The sequence below is a fragment of the Solea senegalensis genome, linkage group LG3, assembly GCF_019176455.1.
Source record: "Solea senegalensis isolate Sse05_10M linkage group LG3, IFAPA_SoseM_1, whole genome shotgun sequence".
Lineage (NCBI taxonomy): Eukaryota > Metazoa > Chordata > Actinopteri > Pleuronectiformes > Soleidae > Solea > Solea senegalensis.
In genome coordinates, this window is record NC_058023.1 from 12,034,159 (window position 1) to 12,053,734 (window position 19,576).

The 19,576-nt window shown below is 42.4% G+C and overlaps 1 protein-coding gene across 6 annotated transcripts in view; it reads right to left on the reverse strand.

The window, feature by feature from the left end:
- The window catches only part of arap2 (ArfGAP with RhoGAP domain, ankyrin repeat and PH domain 2), a 280,445-nt gene that overhangs the window by 103,386 nt on the left and 157,483 nt on the right, over positions 1-19,576 (reverse strand). For 4 of the 6 annotated variants that reach the window (XM_044020851.1, XM_044020850.1, XM_044020852.1 and 1 more), the window contains 7 exons: positions 19,080-19,142; positions 14,771-15,645; positions 12,944-13,023; positions 8,165-8,241; positions 7,795-7,859; positions 5,970-6,323; positions 5,235-5,304 (listed from right to left, as the gene is read on the reverse strand). In XM_044020851.1, coding sequence (XP_043876786.1) covers positions 5,235-5,304; positions 5,970-6,323; positions 7,795-7,859; positions 8,165-8,241; positions 12,944-13,023; positions 14,771-15,585 — 1,461 coding nt within the window. In that variant the 5' untranslated portion in view covers positions 15,586-15,645; positions 19,080-19,142. Of the gene's footprint in view, positions 1-5,234; positions 5,305-5,969; positions 6,324-7,794; positions 7,860-8,164; positions 8,242-12,943; positions 13,024-14,770; positions 15,646-19,079; positions 19,569-19,576 lie in introns of those variants that run through there. The other 2 variants (XM_044020855.1, XM_044020857.1) reach the window with 2 other exon arrangements.

A 19,576-nucleotide genomic window follows, 5' to 3' on the forward strand; every position in this document is an offset into this window, starting at 1 on the left:
TTGTTTTTGTTCGTTTTTTTTTTTTTTTCCCCTTTCTTCCTTTCGCCCATACCGCATGAATAACGACCGTCTCCTTTCTTTTCGAAAACAAACCAGTAAAACTTCAGGAAACAATTAAAGCGTACAGTGATGGAGGCGCTGTGTGGAAAAGAAGAAGAAAAAAAAAAAGCAGGGAGGAGGAGGAGGTTGACAAGGTTGGAGACGATTACCACCAGCATGGAGTGGAGCCTCTTGTGTCTCCAAAGCATCAGTGGAGGGATGGGGACACCAGCTGGTTGGAGCACAAAACTGCACCTTTAAGTCTCAGAAAATGCTTGTGGGCAATAAAAAAATGCAGCCTTACTCAGTGTTTCACTGAGTGGCGATGCCTTAAGGATTTTGTAGATAATACACTCGGGGCAAAGCTAAGCCTAAGACTTCTCAAAGTAAGCTACAACTCTCAAGGCCTTGCGGGCAAGTCCAGAAAGTCAGTTGCAAATCTTACCTGTTTTTGTATTCTGAACGAATTTAAAAATGATACTGATTATATATTAGTATTTTTGTTTTAAAACACTCGACCATGGCTTTAGATGCTCGTGTTTAGTGAGCTGCACTCACATTCACTCAGGAAAATGTATTCTTGTATTCTCGGTTGCCGTTAATATTAACACTGACAAACACGTGACGTCTTTATCTGATGTTAAAACAGCTTCAGTAGCACTTTGATTCACTCGGTCCCTCCAGACTCTTCCTTTCTCTCATTCCCTACCCCTCGTATGTGCGCGCCATTCAGCTCAAATAAAAACGGGCGTATGATTTTTAGTCGCAGCGATTCAAGGGGACCAATTTAGATGCAGGGAAGGGAGGAAAACCCACACAGACACAGGGAGAATATAATTCTGACATGGATTCGCAGGAATTGTGGATTGTTTAGGTTCAGCCTCAATTTATGTGACAAGTAACACCCATCAAATATCAAATGTTCTGGGTTTTTGTTACTGCTCCAGTGTTTAACAACGCGCAGCTTTGGTAATTGTCCCGTATTTACAGCATAAAGCACTTTTTCTAATACTGCTGAGCACACAGTTTTGCCGTTCACCCATGCATACAGTATCTATCGTGTCCCTTCACTCGCTGCCGGCACAGCTGTCAGGGGCAACATGGGGTCAAGCGTCTTGTCCGGGGACACATCGGCACGTGGAGAAGCAGAGCCAGGAATCGAGTCTTTAACTCATCCACAAGCTAAAACGGTTTTATTTATTTTTATTATTTCCTGTGAATCATGTAACTTGATAAAGCCGAGTTTGTTTACTTTGCCAGGAAGTTTAATCTAAAGCTGATCATCCAACAGCTCAGTGGGACTGTTCCATTAGTCTTGGTTATACTGTATGTCAAACTGTTGGGGAAAATGTAGAAAACGTTGATCTGTGCACTGTGGATACTAATTGCCACTACAAGCAAGCACCCCAACATGATCCTTTGTTTACATAAAAAATATTCAATCTTCGCAAAAGCTTTAAGGGGAAAAAAGAAATGACATTAAGCTCGTTCTTGTTTTCGATTTCTCATGGAATACCTGGAGCAATTTTCGAATTACACCGATTCTTATTCTCGGGTATTAAAATGTGATCGGGTGAAGCATAAAATCCATGCGTCAAAACGGCACACACTGACGGCGAAGAGATTTCTACTAAGAATGTATCACATACAGTACGTTGGACAGAGGTCTGCTGATCAGAAAAAAAAAACAATCGAGAAAAAGAAACAGTGAGTGTGTTACTGAAAACAGGGGTATCTTGGGAAGACACAGAGGGGAGTAAGCAGAGGAGCTTTCAGGCTTGGCGAGAGAGAGCTTTGCAGTGCCAGATAGACAGACAATCAGCCAGACTGACACTCTCAGACTGATCCCCAATCCTAAAACCTCATCTCCCCTTTGGCCTCCTCTCCAGCCTCACCTCCCTCCCCCATCCTCTCATCCCTTCATCCCTCGCAGCCATCCTCCTCACTTCCTCCCCTCAATACCCTGAAGCCAGGATTTGGACCAGTTTTTTTTTTCAGAAACACACACACACACACACACACACGACACCACAGCGGGGCCCCCGAAGACAACGCCGTTCACCAAAGTCGATCCCAGTCGTTGACGAAATCGGGCGAAAGGGTGCGACTGATGAGAAGGATTGGACACAACGCTGTAGAGGGAGAAGTGAGACTGAGGATTTTGCCTCTCTCCCACGCCACCTCAGATGACGACATCAGCGCAGACAGAAACCTTCAAGCTGCGACTGCGATCAAGTGCGATTAGCTCAGCCTGGCGCCGGCGGATCGCACGGGGTTTAAAATGGAAGTTTTGTTGTTGAAAGTTTAAAGAAAAAGTCCAAGAAGTGGAAAGTTACATTACATGACATGTCATTGAGCAGACGCTTTTATCCAAAGCGACTTACAATGGAATTGAGTACAGTCAGCGAGGGGTGGAATCGAACTTGCGACCATGATGTTTTTCGCACATAGGGCACCGGTCTTAACCACTGAGCCACTCCACCACCAAGTCAACGACAAGTTAAAGACGAGCACGTTCACGTCATAGGAGATCAAAAAAAATCAACAAGTATCGCATAAAAAGTTTGAGGCTTGGGGAAGGTGGAGAAGTTTTAGCATTAAAAAGTAGGTACGATTAAATGCAGCGGAAACAGATTCAGCAAAGAAGGAATTAAGAAATCAAACTGCATTTCACTGCACTGGCAAAAGTGCAGAATGACAGAATGCAGAATGGGCGACCCGGGGGTTAAGAGGAGGTTTAGGTGGGCTGATGAGAAAAATCACATCATTCCTCAACTTAGCACAAGAAGCAAATGTTGCAATAGTTGTTTGGAAGCAGCAACAAAGCGCGACCAAATAAACAGCTGCTGACAGCTAGTTCCTCTTTACATTGTCAAGTCCAGATCACTTCAGTGGTGGACTAGGACTTTTACTGTCTCACTATTAACAGCGTGGATAGAAATGTCAATTAACGTTTACCGAATATTTGAAAAATGATGTTAAAATGTGCGATATCTTGTAAAAACAGAGTCATTTTGAGTGTATAGCATATTCACATGTGCGCACTGAGCATCTGCAGAGTCAGTAAAACTCTTCTGAGATCGGTTGTGCAGATTTTGATTTTGTTGAAAAAAAAAAACAACGAGACACAAAAAAAGATCTTGTGGCACAGCAATTTTTGCAACCCCACACACACACACACACACAAGCAAGCCCCCAATTCATATTTCAATTTCCAACATAAAGCAGACAGTGCTGACAGATTTTCCTGCAATCTTCCTCTACTCGTGCACTCACCCTGTGGAGGTGGCACAGGCCGGCACACAGGGGGGTAACGGGGTGTCAGCCGGACACATAAAACACAGATGACAGAGAGATTGTACGCGACCTCTCCGCTCACCCGGAACATGATGTAGCCCCCGTGCTTTCTTGGAGAGGAGTCACATTGGCATGATGACTTTAAAAAGTCTAAACAACAACCCCTGTTCCCTCACAAACACACACACACACTCACAAAGGCAAACTTTTCATCTTTCTAAAAAAAAAAAAAGTGTCATGCCTACGCAAACAGTGACACCAACGACAAAGTGCTGACTCGGTGGCCTCCCCTGCCGATTTGTGCTCCGCTGGCAACAGAGCGTGTCCTGATAAATAAAGCGACAAATGCAATGGACAGAGAAAGTGAGGGGAAAGGGGGAGAGAGAGAGAGAGACAGACAGAGCGGGAGAGCATGGAGGGCTATAATTAGTAAGTGATTAACGAGCAGGCATTAGACAGGTCCCACGTCATTGATTGTGATGTTGTGCGCTGCTGCGGCGACAACAAGAGGGGACACACAGGTCGCCACTCTCACACAAACACACAGCAGTGTTGTGTGTTTGTTCTTCCTGACAGACACAACCAACAAACATTACGTCAAACAAGTTGTAGTGGCTTTTTGGGAACTTGTGCAGCCTGGACGTGCAACATATCATCTGAAGTAATTACCACGGGAGCCAGCAGAGGGCGTCCTGAGCGCAAAGTGACCTGGGATCCACTTTGAATGAACTTTTGGCCCATGAGAACAATCGGACGGTGATGTTATGTCGTTGTGCTATGAAAACGGAGGGCCCAAGCAAGGAAAACAACCTCCTGGGTTGACGATCGAGACACAAAAGCTCCAGAAGAAGAGGCATGTGGAAGTATTTCTGGTTCTATACATTAACAAATCTGCTGAGTCACCTGTTAGCTCAGGCGTTCTACCTGAGTGAGGCAGTGGAGACGTCACCACAGAAAAGCAGAAAACAAGTTTTCAACCGAGCATACAAGTGCGAGTAATATAATCAATAATTTCAATTTTTGTTTTTTTAGGGTTTTTTTTTTTTTTAAACTGACAGCCAGACTTCTGGCTCATTCAAAAAACCTTTATAAAATGGAATATTCATGTAGCTTTTCCAGTAAAAATCATTAACGGTACAGCCAAGCAAGGCAAAAAGCTGATTCTGATTCACTTGTTTTAGTGGGAATTCAATTAGATTGTTTGTTTGTTTTTTATTAGCACACTTGCTCAGGAATGTGATCTTCATTCTAATCCAGTGTATAAATACTGGTGTATTTCTAATGGGGAAGAAAAAAAAAAAAAGCATCTGTGTCTGGACTACACAGTCTGAACTGCCATCTTGCTGAAAGCCTCCTTCTGCCTTTCCAACCCCCGTGCTCGCACACTATGCCTACTCGTTCTCCCTCCAGACTCTTCCTCCCTCTGAAGATAAGACAGGAGACATTCAGGGGAATTTCAAGCTCAACTCTCAGACACAAGGAGTATGCAGTGAAGAGAATTGTGGGGAGGGGAAAAAGATGCTGAGCGAGGCGAATGAAGAGCAAAGTGCTGTCCCTTCCTTTTCCTGCACCTTCTGCCTGTCTCTGAGAACTGGTCAGGTGCCAACACCGATGTACTTACTGTACGGCTGGGCGGGCACAGAGAGTGCCGGCCCATCATGCCTGGCATAACAGCGCTCTGTCCTTGCTTCCGCTTTTTTTTTGCCTGCCAAGCTAATCACGATAATGATGACAATGAGAAGGAGGGGGACGAGAAACAAGAACACTTAGGGACTTGGCTCAGCTGCCTGTTCTATAGATTTCTACAATGGCGGGATGGAATTGGATGTGCATGCATAAGGTTTTAGGTTATTTCGATCACTGGCTTGCACACTTGCGTGTGTTTTTCTCACACCTACCTTGTCGTTGTTGTAGTAGGCCAGACTCTCGCCGTCGAAGCGCACCCACCGCCGTTGGAAGACACAGTTTCTGCGAGGAAAGGTTGAGACAAAAATGGGTTTCACGGTGGTGTAAAAGAGATTATCTCCAAAAACATCAACACAGTAAACCCAGCCAGGGACTAACTCTGCTCTAAACAGATACAGGCACTAATTCATTAATGTCAAGAGTTGTATTAACGTCTGCCAATTAACATCATCAAAACAAATGGTTACTTTCAGGTTTGAATATTCAACAGCCTGAACGCACTTTGCCAAACCTATGCAAATCAGGTGGTGAAGGAGGATAAAGAGAGAGGTCAGTGACAGACGCTCTTTCAATATTGCTCTGCATTATGAAAAGAGCTCCTCCAGGCTACTGTATCTAATTCTATTTAAATAATCATCACAGTTAGAAGACAACGTGAGAAACAGAGGAACGAGCGGAATAAAAAAAAAAATGTGTGGCATTTTTTTTTCCCCCCCGACAGCTAAGGTGAAAAGTTGAAGAATACAAATAATTGGAAACATGCACAGATCTTAACAGGGAATATCTATTTACGGCTACCAATACCTCTGCAGTGAGGAGCCTTAAAGTAAAGCTGGCAATCATAAGGATTTCATGCAGATCAGCGCATCATTACATCAGCTAACGAAGGAATGTCTCGCGTCTCATAATCGCAGCTGAATCTCCATCTAAGCTGCACTTTAACTTACCCTTGAGGCGACAGTTTGTCCAGCCAGCCCACTTTGAGCACCTGGTGTTTGGGGGCTCCATAAAAGCATGCATAAGGAGAGATGTCAGGCAAGGCGGTCCTGCTCGCACCCGCCAGAATGTCTGCAGGCTCTGAATAGAGGTCACACTCCACCATCATCAAGGACCCATCTTTGGGGCAAGAGGCAGTTGCACTGACAGCTGGTTTTTCGACGGGCACGGCAAAACCTTGGTCCAGAGTGGCCTGTGACGGAATCCTGGTGCACTCATTCACTGTTGAATACTCGTCTTCGCAGGCATTTGGGATGACAGGAGCCGGTGGAGAATCATTTTCCTTTAGCGCCTTCTGCTTTTTCCTGAATGAGATCACATTGGTGATAGGGACTTCTATTAACAATGAGTCTAACTGGTGACTTCATATCGGGTTTTCAACAGCATTGTTATTAGGTATGGTTGAGTGTAACCACACCTTTAAAGTGAAGTCACGGGCCTTAAAGCTCACTTCTTTGTTACTGCACTGAGAAGTAAAACCAGATATACATATATATATATACACAGATATACATACATATACACATATATATATATATATACACATATACATATGTATATATATATATATATGTGTGTAAAAAAAAAAAAAAACACGATTAGGCTGGTGTGAAGCTATCATTTAAACATCCTTTAAACCTAAACACCGAAACATAGTAACATTACTTAAAAGAATACTTCAGCTATTTGCATTTAGCTTTGTATGACTAGAATAGGAAGTAGTATTTTGGAAAAATTGCGCTTCCGAACCTCAGTTTTCTCGACTCAGGGGAAAACTGAGGTTGGGAAGCACAATTTTTCCAAAATACTACCCCTATCGTAGTAATACAAAGCTAAATGCAAATCGGTGAAGTATTCCTTTAACCCAGCACTTCAACAACTCATACAGTGGTGTATACAGATAAATAAATAAATAAATAAATAACAGGTTCTCAATTAGTATCAATTCAGGGGGGGCATGGAAAAAATGTCAGTCCTCTAGGGGGCATGCAGCAATAATTGAGAACCACTGTTTTAACCAATGCTCCAAAAAACAGATTTAAAAACTTATATCTGTAATTCTGCTGCCATAATGCTTACATTGTAAAAAAAAAATTCAAGTACATAACTACGCTTTAGAGATTTTACTTTGCTTTAGTTTTGAATTTTAAGAAAGCCAGGCCAGTTGCTTCTGCATTCTACCCCTCTGTATGCTATGCTAATCACTGCCTAGCTCCATAAACGGCATTAAAACATGAGCGTGGTATTGACCTTCCCTCCAGACTTTTAAAAGACCAAACTATTTCTTAGCAAGAGCTAATACTGCACTCCAGGAACAGGATATGTAGAATTATTCCTGTCAAATCACCCTGACTGCTCTTACTGTAAAGATTGCACATGCAGACGGAGCTTTGTCATGCAGTGCAACGCGCCTCCGCAAGGGGTGATCACACCTTTTGAGTATAAATATTGACCAATATTAAAATTAAAATTAAATGAACGCATGTTATAAATCAGATGAAGGAGCTCCTACTCAATCTGAACTGTGCGCCTATTGCTTCAGTTCATGCAGCATAAAGTAGACGTTGAGGAATGTTTAACTATATGCTAAACAACGTTATGCATTTAGAAGGGTGCAGTATGTGACTTCTGATGTTCTACTCGCTGTAGATGCCTGTGCACGTTCAACATGAAGCAACAAAGAACAGAAGTGGCGACGTTCCTGTTCTCAATATTTGAATTTCTATTTATAAACCTCAAGGTGTGAAACGGCAGTATTACATCAGAAAACCATACCTCTGTTTCTTCTGCTTTATCTTGTCTTTGAAAGCAAGTTGTAACCCTTCCTTAGCTCCTTGGTCCTACAGAGCATGGAAGAGATTAGCATCAGATGAATCCGTCCTTCAGTCAGACTCTGTTATCATGCTGCTGCGCTAAGCTATGTTAACTTTAGTGGTTAGGGTGACATTTCTATTAACCCCAAGGGGCAAACTTTAAACAAGCACATTTTTTTCTCTCTACTCTTTTAATGTGATCATAGTGACAATATTAACGCAGAGAGGAAAGTCTGGTGTGTGTGATCTGTGGCTGAAGATCTCAGAAGTGTCTGTTCCTCTTTGGTAAGCTGCTATTCACTATCCACTAGTGGGATTATATAGTCTCTTACCGGTGCTCTTTCAGGGTTGTTGTACAGGAACGTTTCTCCGTAGGGAGCAATAGGCATCAAGGTCTTTTGTGGTGAAGCTAAAAGGGACACAGGGAGAACACAACAGTGGTTTTGTCATGTACTGAAACGCACAGATCACAGTGTAAAGGCCTATGAAGGTAGGGATTTCAACAGCTTTTAAATCACTTGCTAGGTATAATTGTGCCCTTTGATTAAACGAAATCACTGATCCAAGAAAGTTTGCCAGCCGCTGATCCATGCAAGCATTAGAATTCTGTTTTAAAATGCACATCTCTCTGCCTCAACATCCTTTCCTCGCCAAACTTAAAGTATGATCCTTCTCTCTGCCAGTATCTGCCATGGCCATTTCTGTATTGGCTCCTGCAGCGAGTATGATCAGTGGAAGACATGAGAAGGGGCAAAGGAAGACTGTGGCCAGACGCTATTAGTCTGGAGACCCGAGGCCACCCTGCGTAGGATGCTTTCTGTCTCTGTGAAAAATGACACCACCTTCTCCTGAGGACTGAGAGGGTCAGAAGACAACACCGCAGGGCTCGACACACACATAAACACCAGCGGAGGAACGGACACGCACAAAGACTTTGGTGTACAAAGATCGAAACACTCTCAGACACATAACGTTGCCTTGAGAGAAACGCAGGCATAGAAGGATGGATGTTCAAATAAGCAGAGTCTCACATCTATGCCCTCACAGACGTGAATGTACTACTTTTTAAAGCTTTACAGACACCTACTTCCAAAACAATACAGGCCATTACAGAGTGTCACAAAGGCCATGTCCTGAGCTTGGTACACTTTATGAAGGGGTCTGTTTATTTGATGATAAAATCCGCAGAAACACAGCGGCCCTCTCTATGGACAGGCTCAGTGGGCAGATGGCAACCATCGATCATCATCTATTAGCCGACCTTCAGGCCACTCGCGAGTCTCTCCCAAGGCCAGCGGACCAGGCTGCACTCAATTCCTGTCTGATTCCCTCTATTCGTCCCTCACTGGCTCTGTCCCGCCTTTTGTTTCTCCTCAGTCGACTGCGGTGCCATTTTATCTGCTCCCGCTCTGACTCACACTCTGCTCGCAATCTGAGAAGCGACCTAGATGCAGCCGCCGGCTCGAAGTTAGCGAGGAGATTGATTGAGGAGAGATCAAGGAGACAGATTACTTTCTGACGCCTTCCTGTTTTTGAATCGGGGATCATGTTGATGATATCACTTATCTGCGTTAAGCACGGTGGACACAAAACTGCTGCCAGTGCTGTCACTTCAGACAATGATTCGCCAAATATACCTATGAATTGTCAGGGTTCTTATGTGCATAACAGCTGATAGTTGTTATAATTATGTAGGTAAGTTGCTTTTGTGATACAACTGTAATCCTAAACATTTAAAGGCGCTATATGTAACATATATACAACAGCAACCCTTAACCTTTGGAATTGGGTCGTCATTCCCAGTTGAAAACATTGGGTTTAAAGTTGGGTTGCTAAGGTTGCACATAGGGGTGTCAAATTATCGCGTTAATTGCAATTAATTAATTACAGTCATATTTAGCATGTTACGTATTTTAATCGTGTTAATCTAACTTGTAATCTCCAACTTTACTGTTCCTGTATTACATTTCAAAAATGCCCCGACGGCACCATTAACAACGGTAAAGTGATATGCCTTCTGGGTAAGAAGGAGTTAGCTTACCACCGAAGCAGCTCAAGTTTAGCCTACCACGTCAATGCAAAGCACCCAGTCGCCCAGAGTGCAGCCACAGCTAACGTTAGCAGCGAAGACGTTAGCAAGTTAGCGAGCCATAGCAAAGCCCTTCGCCAAACTAGAGGCTACTTTATATGGACCTGATGTTTTATTTTTAATTTGTATTTTCTAATTATTTGGAGTTTGATAAAAGAACACAGTGGAATGTAAATGGCTGCATCTATTCAAGTTTGTTAAAACAATAAATGACTTTATAAAGACACTTTTTTACATATCAATCTTTTGATGTGCCACAATAATGTAATAATGAATTTAAATGAAAAAACGATTAAAAAAGAGATTAATTTGATCAATTAATTACAGATCATAATTAATTAATCGCTCAATTTTTTTAATCTCTTGACAGCACTAGTTTCACAAACACTAAACTGTACTTTTTAAGTGTTAGACGTAGAGGTAATCAACCGTAACAATTACTCAAGCTAATAGTTGCCATTTTTGTAATGACTGGCATTGGCCAATTATAGTCATTAGTCGGCCAATGATAAATTTTTTTTGTTCTGAGAAACTTAAAACTTTAATTTGCATCCAAAGGTATTCTTTTTGTTTTTCATGCATTTAATATTTAGACTTAATTATAGGAAATACTGTATATAAAATGTAGAGTGTTGTTCAGCTAAATACTGTATATGGGCCAAAAAGTCGGCATCAATTATTGGCAATGGTCAATAGTTGGCCCTTTAGTACTTTTACACAGCATTACATTGTGTTAATACACATACTGAAATGTCCCACCCACTGATCTATTTATAAAAACACAAACGTTATTTGCTTAATGTAGGTGAAAATGTGTCTACCCCAGGTGGCAGCAGCAGAGAATTATCACATGGAGGAGGAGAAGACAAGGTGACAAACACAAACTGTAAAAACATTACAAGTTAAATATCCATTGGCAACGTGTAACAGAGAGATAGAGAGAGTGTGTGTTAGTTCTGTCTTCAACAACGTCTGCATTCCGCAGTCTATTTTAACACATATCCACTGCTGACTTCTTCTTCTCCTGTGGTTGAAATATTTTTGTGAGGCTTTTTAGGTTTGGTAACTTTCAGTGTTTTTGACAAATGGCTGGCACTAGCTGTGGGTGCTGTGTTATTGTGTGGGTGGCACAACAGACCAAAACATTATATTTAAATATACTGGCTGCACCATTGCACATGATATGTAATTTATAGTTGTCTTCCTAAAAATCGAGCATGACAACATACAAATATCTGCAGTAATGTATAAAACGCTCATCAGCCCCCATATATGCTTTCTGGTTTGTGCCAATTAGCAAAATGATGCATGCTAATAAGCCAAATAATATTCAGAGTAAACAAATATCTGTGTATAGCACTGTGCTTGTGAGGGTGTTGGCATGCTGAGCTAAGCATTTCACTCAAAACACTACCGTGCATTAGCGTAGCCTCACAGAGCTGCTATCATGTCATAATTAATCTGGGGGTTTTGATGTTGCCTTTGTTTGTTTTTGTATCTTTTTCCTTTTTCATGAAACAAGCTAATCAGAAAAAGATGAGTGCTAGGTGATGCCTTCCAAACACACTAATGACTGAATATCTTCCCACTTTGCTGAGCTGGAGAAGCAACACAGAGACGAAAGTGAAACTTATTCACAAGAACATGTGATGGTGTTAATTAAAATTCTGCCAGCCTCCGGTTGCAAGTTTTTAATGGAATACAGCAACCACTCTGTGAGATTACACTGTTAGATTACAAGTCCTGGATCTCATCTCAGAATACACTCTTCAAATGCACTTGGGTAAAATGAAAAGTGAAATAACGTCTTGCTAGACCTTGCTGTGAAAGAAGATTTGAGATTCGAGTCAAGCTCCCCTTTTCCCTGCTCTGGGACTGGTTTGCCTCCCTCTACTCCACCAGCTCTCTTCCCATCCATCTTCCTCTTCCTTCCTCCCAAACCACTTCACTGTCTTGACTTTTTCTCTGGTCTCACTCCTCGTCTTGTTACATACAGAGAAGAAGTTGGCAAAACAAGGCCTGCCAAGAGACTGCTGCAGTGAAGGTACACGCAACAGAGGAGGAAGAGGAAGCCGTAACGGAAGCATGAAGGGAGTTAAAGGGGAGCCTTCCAAATGCAGCGTATTCTCCATGCGATAATACATTCTTTGTAATGGTGCTGTTGAGATGCACATCCACGTCGCACCGAGATGAAAAGTTCTCAACTATTACGTACGCAGTATGCCATTTCTGCATGTCTGCACATAAATCAAAAGGGCACAGCCAGGGTGGTGTAATTTGGTAATTCAGTGATGCTGCAGCAATTCCAGTCACCTCAGCAGCTGCCTGGTTTTTCGGTTGCATCGTGATGATGCAAGGACCGAAAAGAAAAACCCATAAAGGCTCTGGTTAAGAGCACCTTTGTCTTCGTCCGTGCATTTCCAAGCATCTCTCGACATTGCACGATAACTCGGATAGAAATCTGCAGGTGTTGAAACAGGTGTTGGAATATATTCACATGAAGATGTGCCGCGCATTCTTTCAAATTGTCATCATTGAAAGGCAGCACATGGAGAACAAACTGACCTTGGTACAGAAAGCAGCTCACGTACAGAGTGCATCAAGTAGCGCAAAATCAAATGAGACTTAAGGGTCTACTAAGCCCAGTAAATTGAGCTGAGGGAGTGTCAAAATAATTCAGACATTTGTGCTGGTTGAACTACAAGCCCGTGTGTTGTTAGCAAAGTCTAATAACTTCTTAAAAAAAACCAAAAAAACTTTGGAGAGCTATACAACAGGCGTACACACCGAGGTCCTGCTCAGGGACAAGATGTGAGAGAGCTTGTTCCACGTGTGAAGAGCACTTGAAACGGGGGGGAACGTTGCTCCCCACAACTCTGCCACTCAATTCCCCAAACCCAGGTACAACCCTCATCTCTTCTCCCTTCTTTCATCCGGGCAAACAACAGCACCACAGACTCCACAGACAAATGAAATATGCATGGCAGATATGAAGCGGACGCAGGTGAAAGACTGCGCGTACCTTGTATGCCGTTTGCACCGGTGGGACCTTCGGAGGCAGTTAGGTGTTCAGGGCTGGTTGTTTGCACTGGTGGTGTGCACCTGAGAAAGAGAAACCAAGGGTTGAGAACCACCAATTCAGCATGTGGAGGGGCATCATGTTGATGTTCAGGCTGTTAGAATAGAGATGTGGAATGTGAGTTTCACACTTTCACTTAACAGTGGATAACGTGGTTTCTCGGAAAGGAGAACTGCATAGGAGGTTTGGGGGATCGCCGTGAGTGTAAATCGAAAACAGAGTGAGAAAGTCATGCATTCATGTGATGTCAGCCTGCAAGTTAGGGCTGAAGGGTTAATTGCATTTGTGATAATATTGCAAAACACCATTTTCTGACCACAAAGAGCAGTGCAGCCGGTTGAAGGAGGGAAGAGGCTACGGAAGCTGGCACCATGTGTCACATTTGTGTCAAAAAATGAACAGTGCATGGTTGTGTGGAACCATTTCAGCTTTAAAAATAAGTGTACTACACAGCGACACGTGCCTTGCTACTGTTTCTGCTTCAAGGCGCGATTATCATGAGTGTGCATGAGCGAGAACGACGGAGAGAATGTATTTGTTACCTCTTTAGGCCCTGTTCCACATAAACACTGACCTTGTGAGGACCAGTGGTCTTAAAACCCGGTCCTAATGAATCAGAACCTGGTTAAGCTTAGTGGTACAAGGTTGTGGTCAAAGTTAGGGTGAGGCATTAACTGGTTATGGTTAAGGTTAAGGATAACGCTTAATTTCGGCTGCCCAAATGAATGGAAGACAATGCAGTGTCCTAAGAAGAATAGCTGTATAAACATGTGTGTGTCATAATGACAGCATTGTATCAACTAAAATTGTAGGAATTACGCAATCTTTATTTCTGTATGTTAAGAAAAAGGCAAGAGCAACAGGGCAGTGTAAGAACCTGGTAGGACACTTATTTCAAAGTTGGAAAAAGAAGGCAACATTAACGGAGGCTCAAACTGCTGAATAATATAGAAGATAAGTTGAAAAAATTGCATTTTAAAGCTCAACTAAACTCCTAATTCACTTCTTTCAGGAGAAAACCAAGGTATACAGGCATGTTGTTTATTGATCCAGGTCCAGATCTTGGCAGTGTAAATAATTTGAATTATGCATTTTGTGTGAAAAATATGCGTATCTACTCGCTCTCTTTCTCGCCAAACATCAACTATTACAGTTGAATTTTTGTCATGCGCCAGCATCACAGCCTTTTTTCCCCTCAATCCTATGCTCTTTTGTCACTGACTGTCCTCTACTGGCCAACCCCCCCCCGCCCCCCGCCCATCCGTAATACAAAACCCCGGCTCCCACTCATTCAAAGTCGTGGACAGTAGAGAATGAATGGATGGCATTGAGGAGAGTAGAGAGCAGATTGACTCGAGGGGAGGAAAGTCCTCAACATCGAACACACTTTCACTCACAAAAGTATCAGCACTGCTGTCACTGGAGTCGTCTCTCATGGCAAATGTTTTTTTGGAAAGAATGCTATCACACTCAAGGCGTGTGTCGCATTTTGCCACTACATTATACAAACGACCAATACATTATACAAACGACCAATTGCATGCTGCAATCTTGCAATGACATTGCTAACCTTTAGATCTATAACTTTTTTACCACTCCCCAACCTTACTCTTCTTCATATTGAAGTTTAATGGCAGACTTCTTTGTTTTTTGAATAATCATTACGATTGTTTCCTCTACAGCATTGGTTAGTGCTCCCTCAGCTGCTAATTGGCTTAAAAATGTCACATGATACGTGAAAAAAAAAAAAAAAGGGAACTACATATTTACCTTTCCTGCAATGGTAGTATGGTCTGAATCGGGATCTCGGGAACAGGCCGGTGTCTCAGCCTGTAGGAGCGAGTAAGCCGCGGACCCGTAGAAGCCTTAAAACTGGACTGTGTCCCATAGATGGAGTTTTCGACCATTTCACAGAGAAATCCATCCTGGTCTTCAGTCGCTGATGGGTTGGGGTTTTCAGCTGAACGGGGCACGGTGTCTGCATTTGACATAAACTGGTCCTCTGAGGAAATCTCCCAGTCTGAAGGTATCTCTGAAATTGGAAGGGACTCGGTGCTGCTGCTGGAGGACACGGATTGAGGGATGTAGGTATGTTGGGACACGGACGTTTGGATGTTCTGGGGATCACGTGGGGCAGGTTGAGGTGGGCGGAGGTATCTGTCCTCGGTCATTGTTCCCAGTCCTGCTCCTGGGGGCAAAGTTTGACTCCCCTCCACATCATTGTAGTTCCTCTCCTTTGGCTGAGGGTGCTGATATGAAGCTCCCCTCTTTTTGTCCTTTAGGAAGATATGCCTCGGGTGTGGTACTGGCTTCCTCCGACGCCTCCCATTCTGTAACCCTAACTCTTCTTCCTCATCCTCCCCACCACTCTGAAGCTTCACACCTAGAGCTTCCAGACTGCGGAGAATGCGCCTTCGATGGCCTGTGGGGAGGACTCCAAGCTCATGGAGGTGCTCATCTGTGAGATCCTTACAGTCTTCCAGATCTTGGTACCCTCCCTGCTGGAAACAGGTGACATACTGGGACAGACGAAGGGTATACAGCCAATCCGCAATCTCCTGGCCTGGTTCTGGAGGCTCCAACATGGTGTTCTGATTTCACATCTGCTGCATCTGGACAACCTTTAGAAATCGTAGTGGTCCAGCCTTCAACCCAAGACACAAAGACATAAAAAATAAGTGACGGTTGAAGACGAATGGTCCAATCTTAGGAAGCTGTGTGCACGACCAAACAGAATTTAATCTTTCACTTGAGAACCAAGTTCATGACTCCACTCTTGTCCCATAGACAAGATTATTAACCTTTGAAACACCCATTATGTCTAACAGGAATAATTTCAAATATCAGCAAGGCTCTGGTGACATGCATTTTTCTATAAGGCCAAATCGTCTCGAGTGGATATCGATTTTGTCAGAAAATAAAGTTTTGCACTTGAAAAGGTTGGAGATCATTTTCAGCTTAAGATCTAACAGTGATGGCATCAATTATCTCTAGCAGTGGAGTTATTACCCTTCATTAACAGCAAGATTTTCGGAAATTATTTTGTTACTGCAAGGTAGAGTCATGTCTATCAAGTAAATATGACTTGAAATGTTCGTGTTTTCTGTCAGTAAAGAAATAGTTTAGTTAACTAATTAACATTCTTTTGAGATGATTATCAATATCCACTGATTTGAGTCATTTAATTTAGCTAGAGACAAGACAGGTTACAGCCCGCCCAGTTCTTGTGAATTAAACAATTGTAAAATAAAAAAAAGACACAGAAATGTATCAGCATTATTATTATAAATTAAGCTTGGGTAACTGTTTATTGTGTTCATGCAAAGCCAAGCCAATTATCTGCTAGCTGCAGCTCAGCCTATAGACAATTCACTTAGCTTAGCATAAAGACAGGAAAGAACATGGCTAGCTTAGCCCCTGAAGTATTAAAAATGTGCAATATGAAATATATATTTTATATTAATATGGAAATATAGAGTAACAATTGTTTTATTATTATTCTTATCATCATTACCTGAATTCATTCATGATGCAAGGGTAGCCGTTTCCCGAGCTGTTCACTGTGTTTATGCTAACCTAAGCTAACTATCAGCAAACAGCAGCACTACATTTGGCACTGACATAAGAGAGCTGTTGATATTTACCTTAATCAATGTGGCTAAGTTTTCAGTGTGGTCTGTCTGTGTGACTATTAAATGGATTAGCAGAAAAATCTTCTGAGCTAATAATTTAAAACTTGAAGGTTTTGAAGTTCAAGGTAGGGGCCAAGGACAAACCCATTCATTTTTTAAGTAGATCTGAGTGGGTGGATACAGGATTTTTTTTTTCCCTTCACAATGTAAAATAGTGTAATTTTTTTTTTTATATTTTTCTGAATTAAATAAAAATGCAGACATATTAAAAACCACAAGCACATGTATCGTCAAGTGAAGTGACTTTTGTGATGATAAACTATGTGCTCTCTCTGCTATTCATAGCCTGATAAGCAAGCTTATTTCACACACACACACACGCACCAGCTGACAAAAGACAACATCAATTTATGACACCCCTGTATGAGACAGCAGGAAACAGCAATAGTTGTTAGGAAACAGCATGCCATTGACAGTCAGGGTTCGGCAAGAAATTAACCTAGAGGTCAAAGGCCAGCTGACATCACCTTCTTACATTAAAGGCTTACGAGCAACATGACACAATCCAGCTAATAGCAAACTATCTTTGATAGTCTTTTTGCCTTTGCACAACTTCTCTTTCTCTTTCTTCCGTCACCATTATATCTTTACTCACACTTGAAACTCACAGGAAGATACCTAATCATTAACATCTTCACATGTCCACTTCTCCTTTGCATACAATACACAAGGTGTTACTTCTGCTTTCAATGCATGTACAATCTTTGGTGCACGTGTATTCTCAGAGTTCACAGAAATAGCTCCTGCAGCCAACTTGAATACGCGCTTAATGTACTTTGCGACACCTTGGTTGCTGCGCTGCATTACATTTGAACAAAATGAAAGTCACTGCTGAAATATGAAGAGGCCTCTTAAGTGCACCAGACAGGCCCAGCTGTGTGTTCCAGTGTTAACATGCAGGGACCCATGTTGGCTAAAAGCCAGTGCAGGCACACGCCAAAGCCTTCTCCTGCATTTGACCCACCCATGTGCCTCCACACCCACTCACGCAGCTACACGCCAACACAAAGCACAAACTACAGAGTACAAACCCAGAGAAGACATTATTAAAAAGCTGGATATAGTAGTTTTGAGCCACGGCTACTGCCCACTAAAGTGTCAAATCCCACAGTACGTGGTGATCATCAGATAGAGAGGGATTAACAGTACACTCACTGGCCAATTTATTAGGGTACACTTGTTCAAACCGCTTGTTAATAGCTATAAAATCAAGGCATTTAAATGCTGCACTGGATGATAGCAAGTATGTCATGCGAGTTGCACCACAAAATCCGCTGCCTGCTATCTGAGCTGAAAAAAAGTGAGTACCCAACCAAAATACTATAGAATAGAACTTTATCATTCAGCTCCTCATCAGATATACACACATACGTAATTGAGCAAACCAACAACTTATCAAAATAGTTGAATTCAACCACTGGCTACAACCCAGGTTTGCAGAAGACCGCCTCTGAACCCACAACATGTTGAACCTTGAAATGATATATTATGCAGATATCCGTGTGAAAGACGTTTTCTTCAGTCTGCAGAATAAGACGTGTACAGGTCAGGACAACATTTAGTCTAAAATTTAATAATAAGAAATTTGAAAACTGTGATTCCAATAAAATTTGGATTGATTGTTCAGCGATGAGGCAATACTCGCACATCAGCACATGCACCATGCACACAAGTCAGTGTCATACAATAAAAGCAACATATTCCTCTATATCAGTGGTTCCCAAACTGTTCGTACAACCTGAGAAAATACTGGGCTTTTCGGAGGAACACCAAAACGTCTCAAACATTATGGGAACCTCTGCAAACTCCCGCAAGACTATTGGAAAACCGTTCCAGGTATCTACATATGAAGCGGGCGGAGAGAATGCCAAGAGACTTTCTTTTTGTTTAATACGTAATCCCACATAGGATTATAACAGACGTAGTTTGGGATGTCTTCAGTATTAATCTACAATGTAGAAAATAAAGAACATCACCGTTGAAGCAAAAATCTAACTTAAGTTACGTTAAATGTGTATTGTCATTTGTTTCAGCTCCACTTACCCCTGACCCTTACCCTCCACTTACCCTGAGGCAGCATTTAATTCCTGAGGAAGTGTTTAAGATCAGAGCTACTATTTGACTTATCGTTAGGTTCAGGTTAAGGTTAGTGATAAGGTGTGGGTCCAAATACATGGAACTCAACGCAGTGTCTGAACATGGGTGGCTGCCCATGTGTGTATGTGTGCGTGTGTGCGTGTGTGTGTGTGTGTGTGTGCGTGTGTGTGTGTGCGCGTTCCACCCACTCCTCTCTGTCCTCTTCAGTGATTCAGGTATGCTTTGGACAGGAGTGAGTCATGCAAGCACGCCCATGCATGCACAGCAGCACCCAGCACACACACACCTACCTCATATTTCTGTTCCCCTCGCAGCCAACCAACTGTGAACAAAGTCCAAAGTGGCTCCCCTTCCTGGTTTGATATAAAACACACACACACACACACACACACACACACACACAGAGAGACACCTGTGAATTTCTATTTTATTTACACTCCTTCAACTCACAAGTGTTGTACGTGTCACTGCTGCCAGAGGCTGATGTGTGTGTGTGTGTGTGTGTGTGTTTCATCACTGGCTCGCACACGTGTGTGTGTGTACACATACGGGAAAAGGCTGTTACACCACCGTGGACACAATAACGCAAGAGGCCAAATAATGTCTGGTTGATTTCACTTTCCTTTTTTAAAAAAACAAAACAAAACCCAACAACAGTGAAATGTAATGAGACAAAAACAGGTCGCGCTTCAATGACATGATGCAGTTACACATATCACACGTTAACTGTAACTTTAGTTTGGTTTAGTTGAGCTTTTAAAAATGAAAATACAATAAAGGAAGAAAC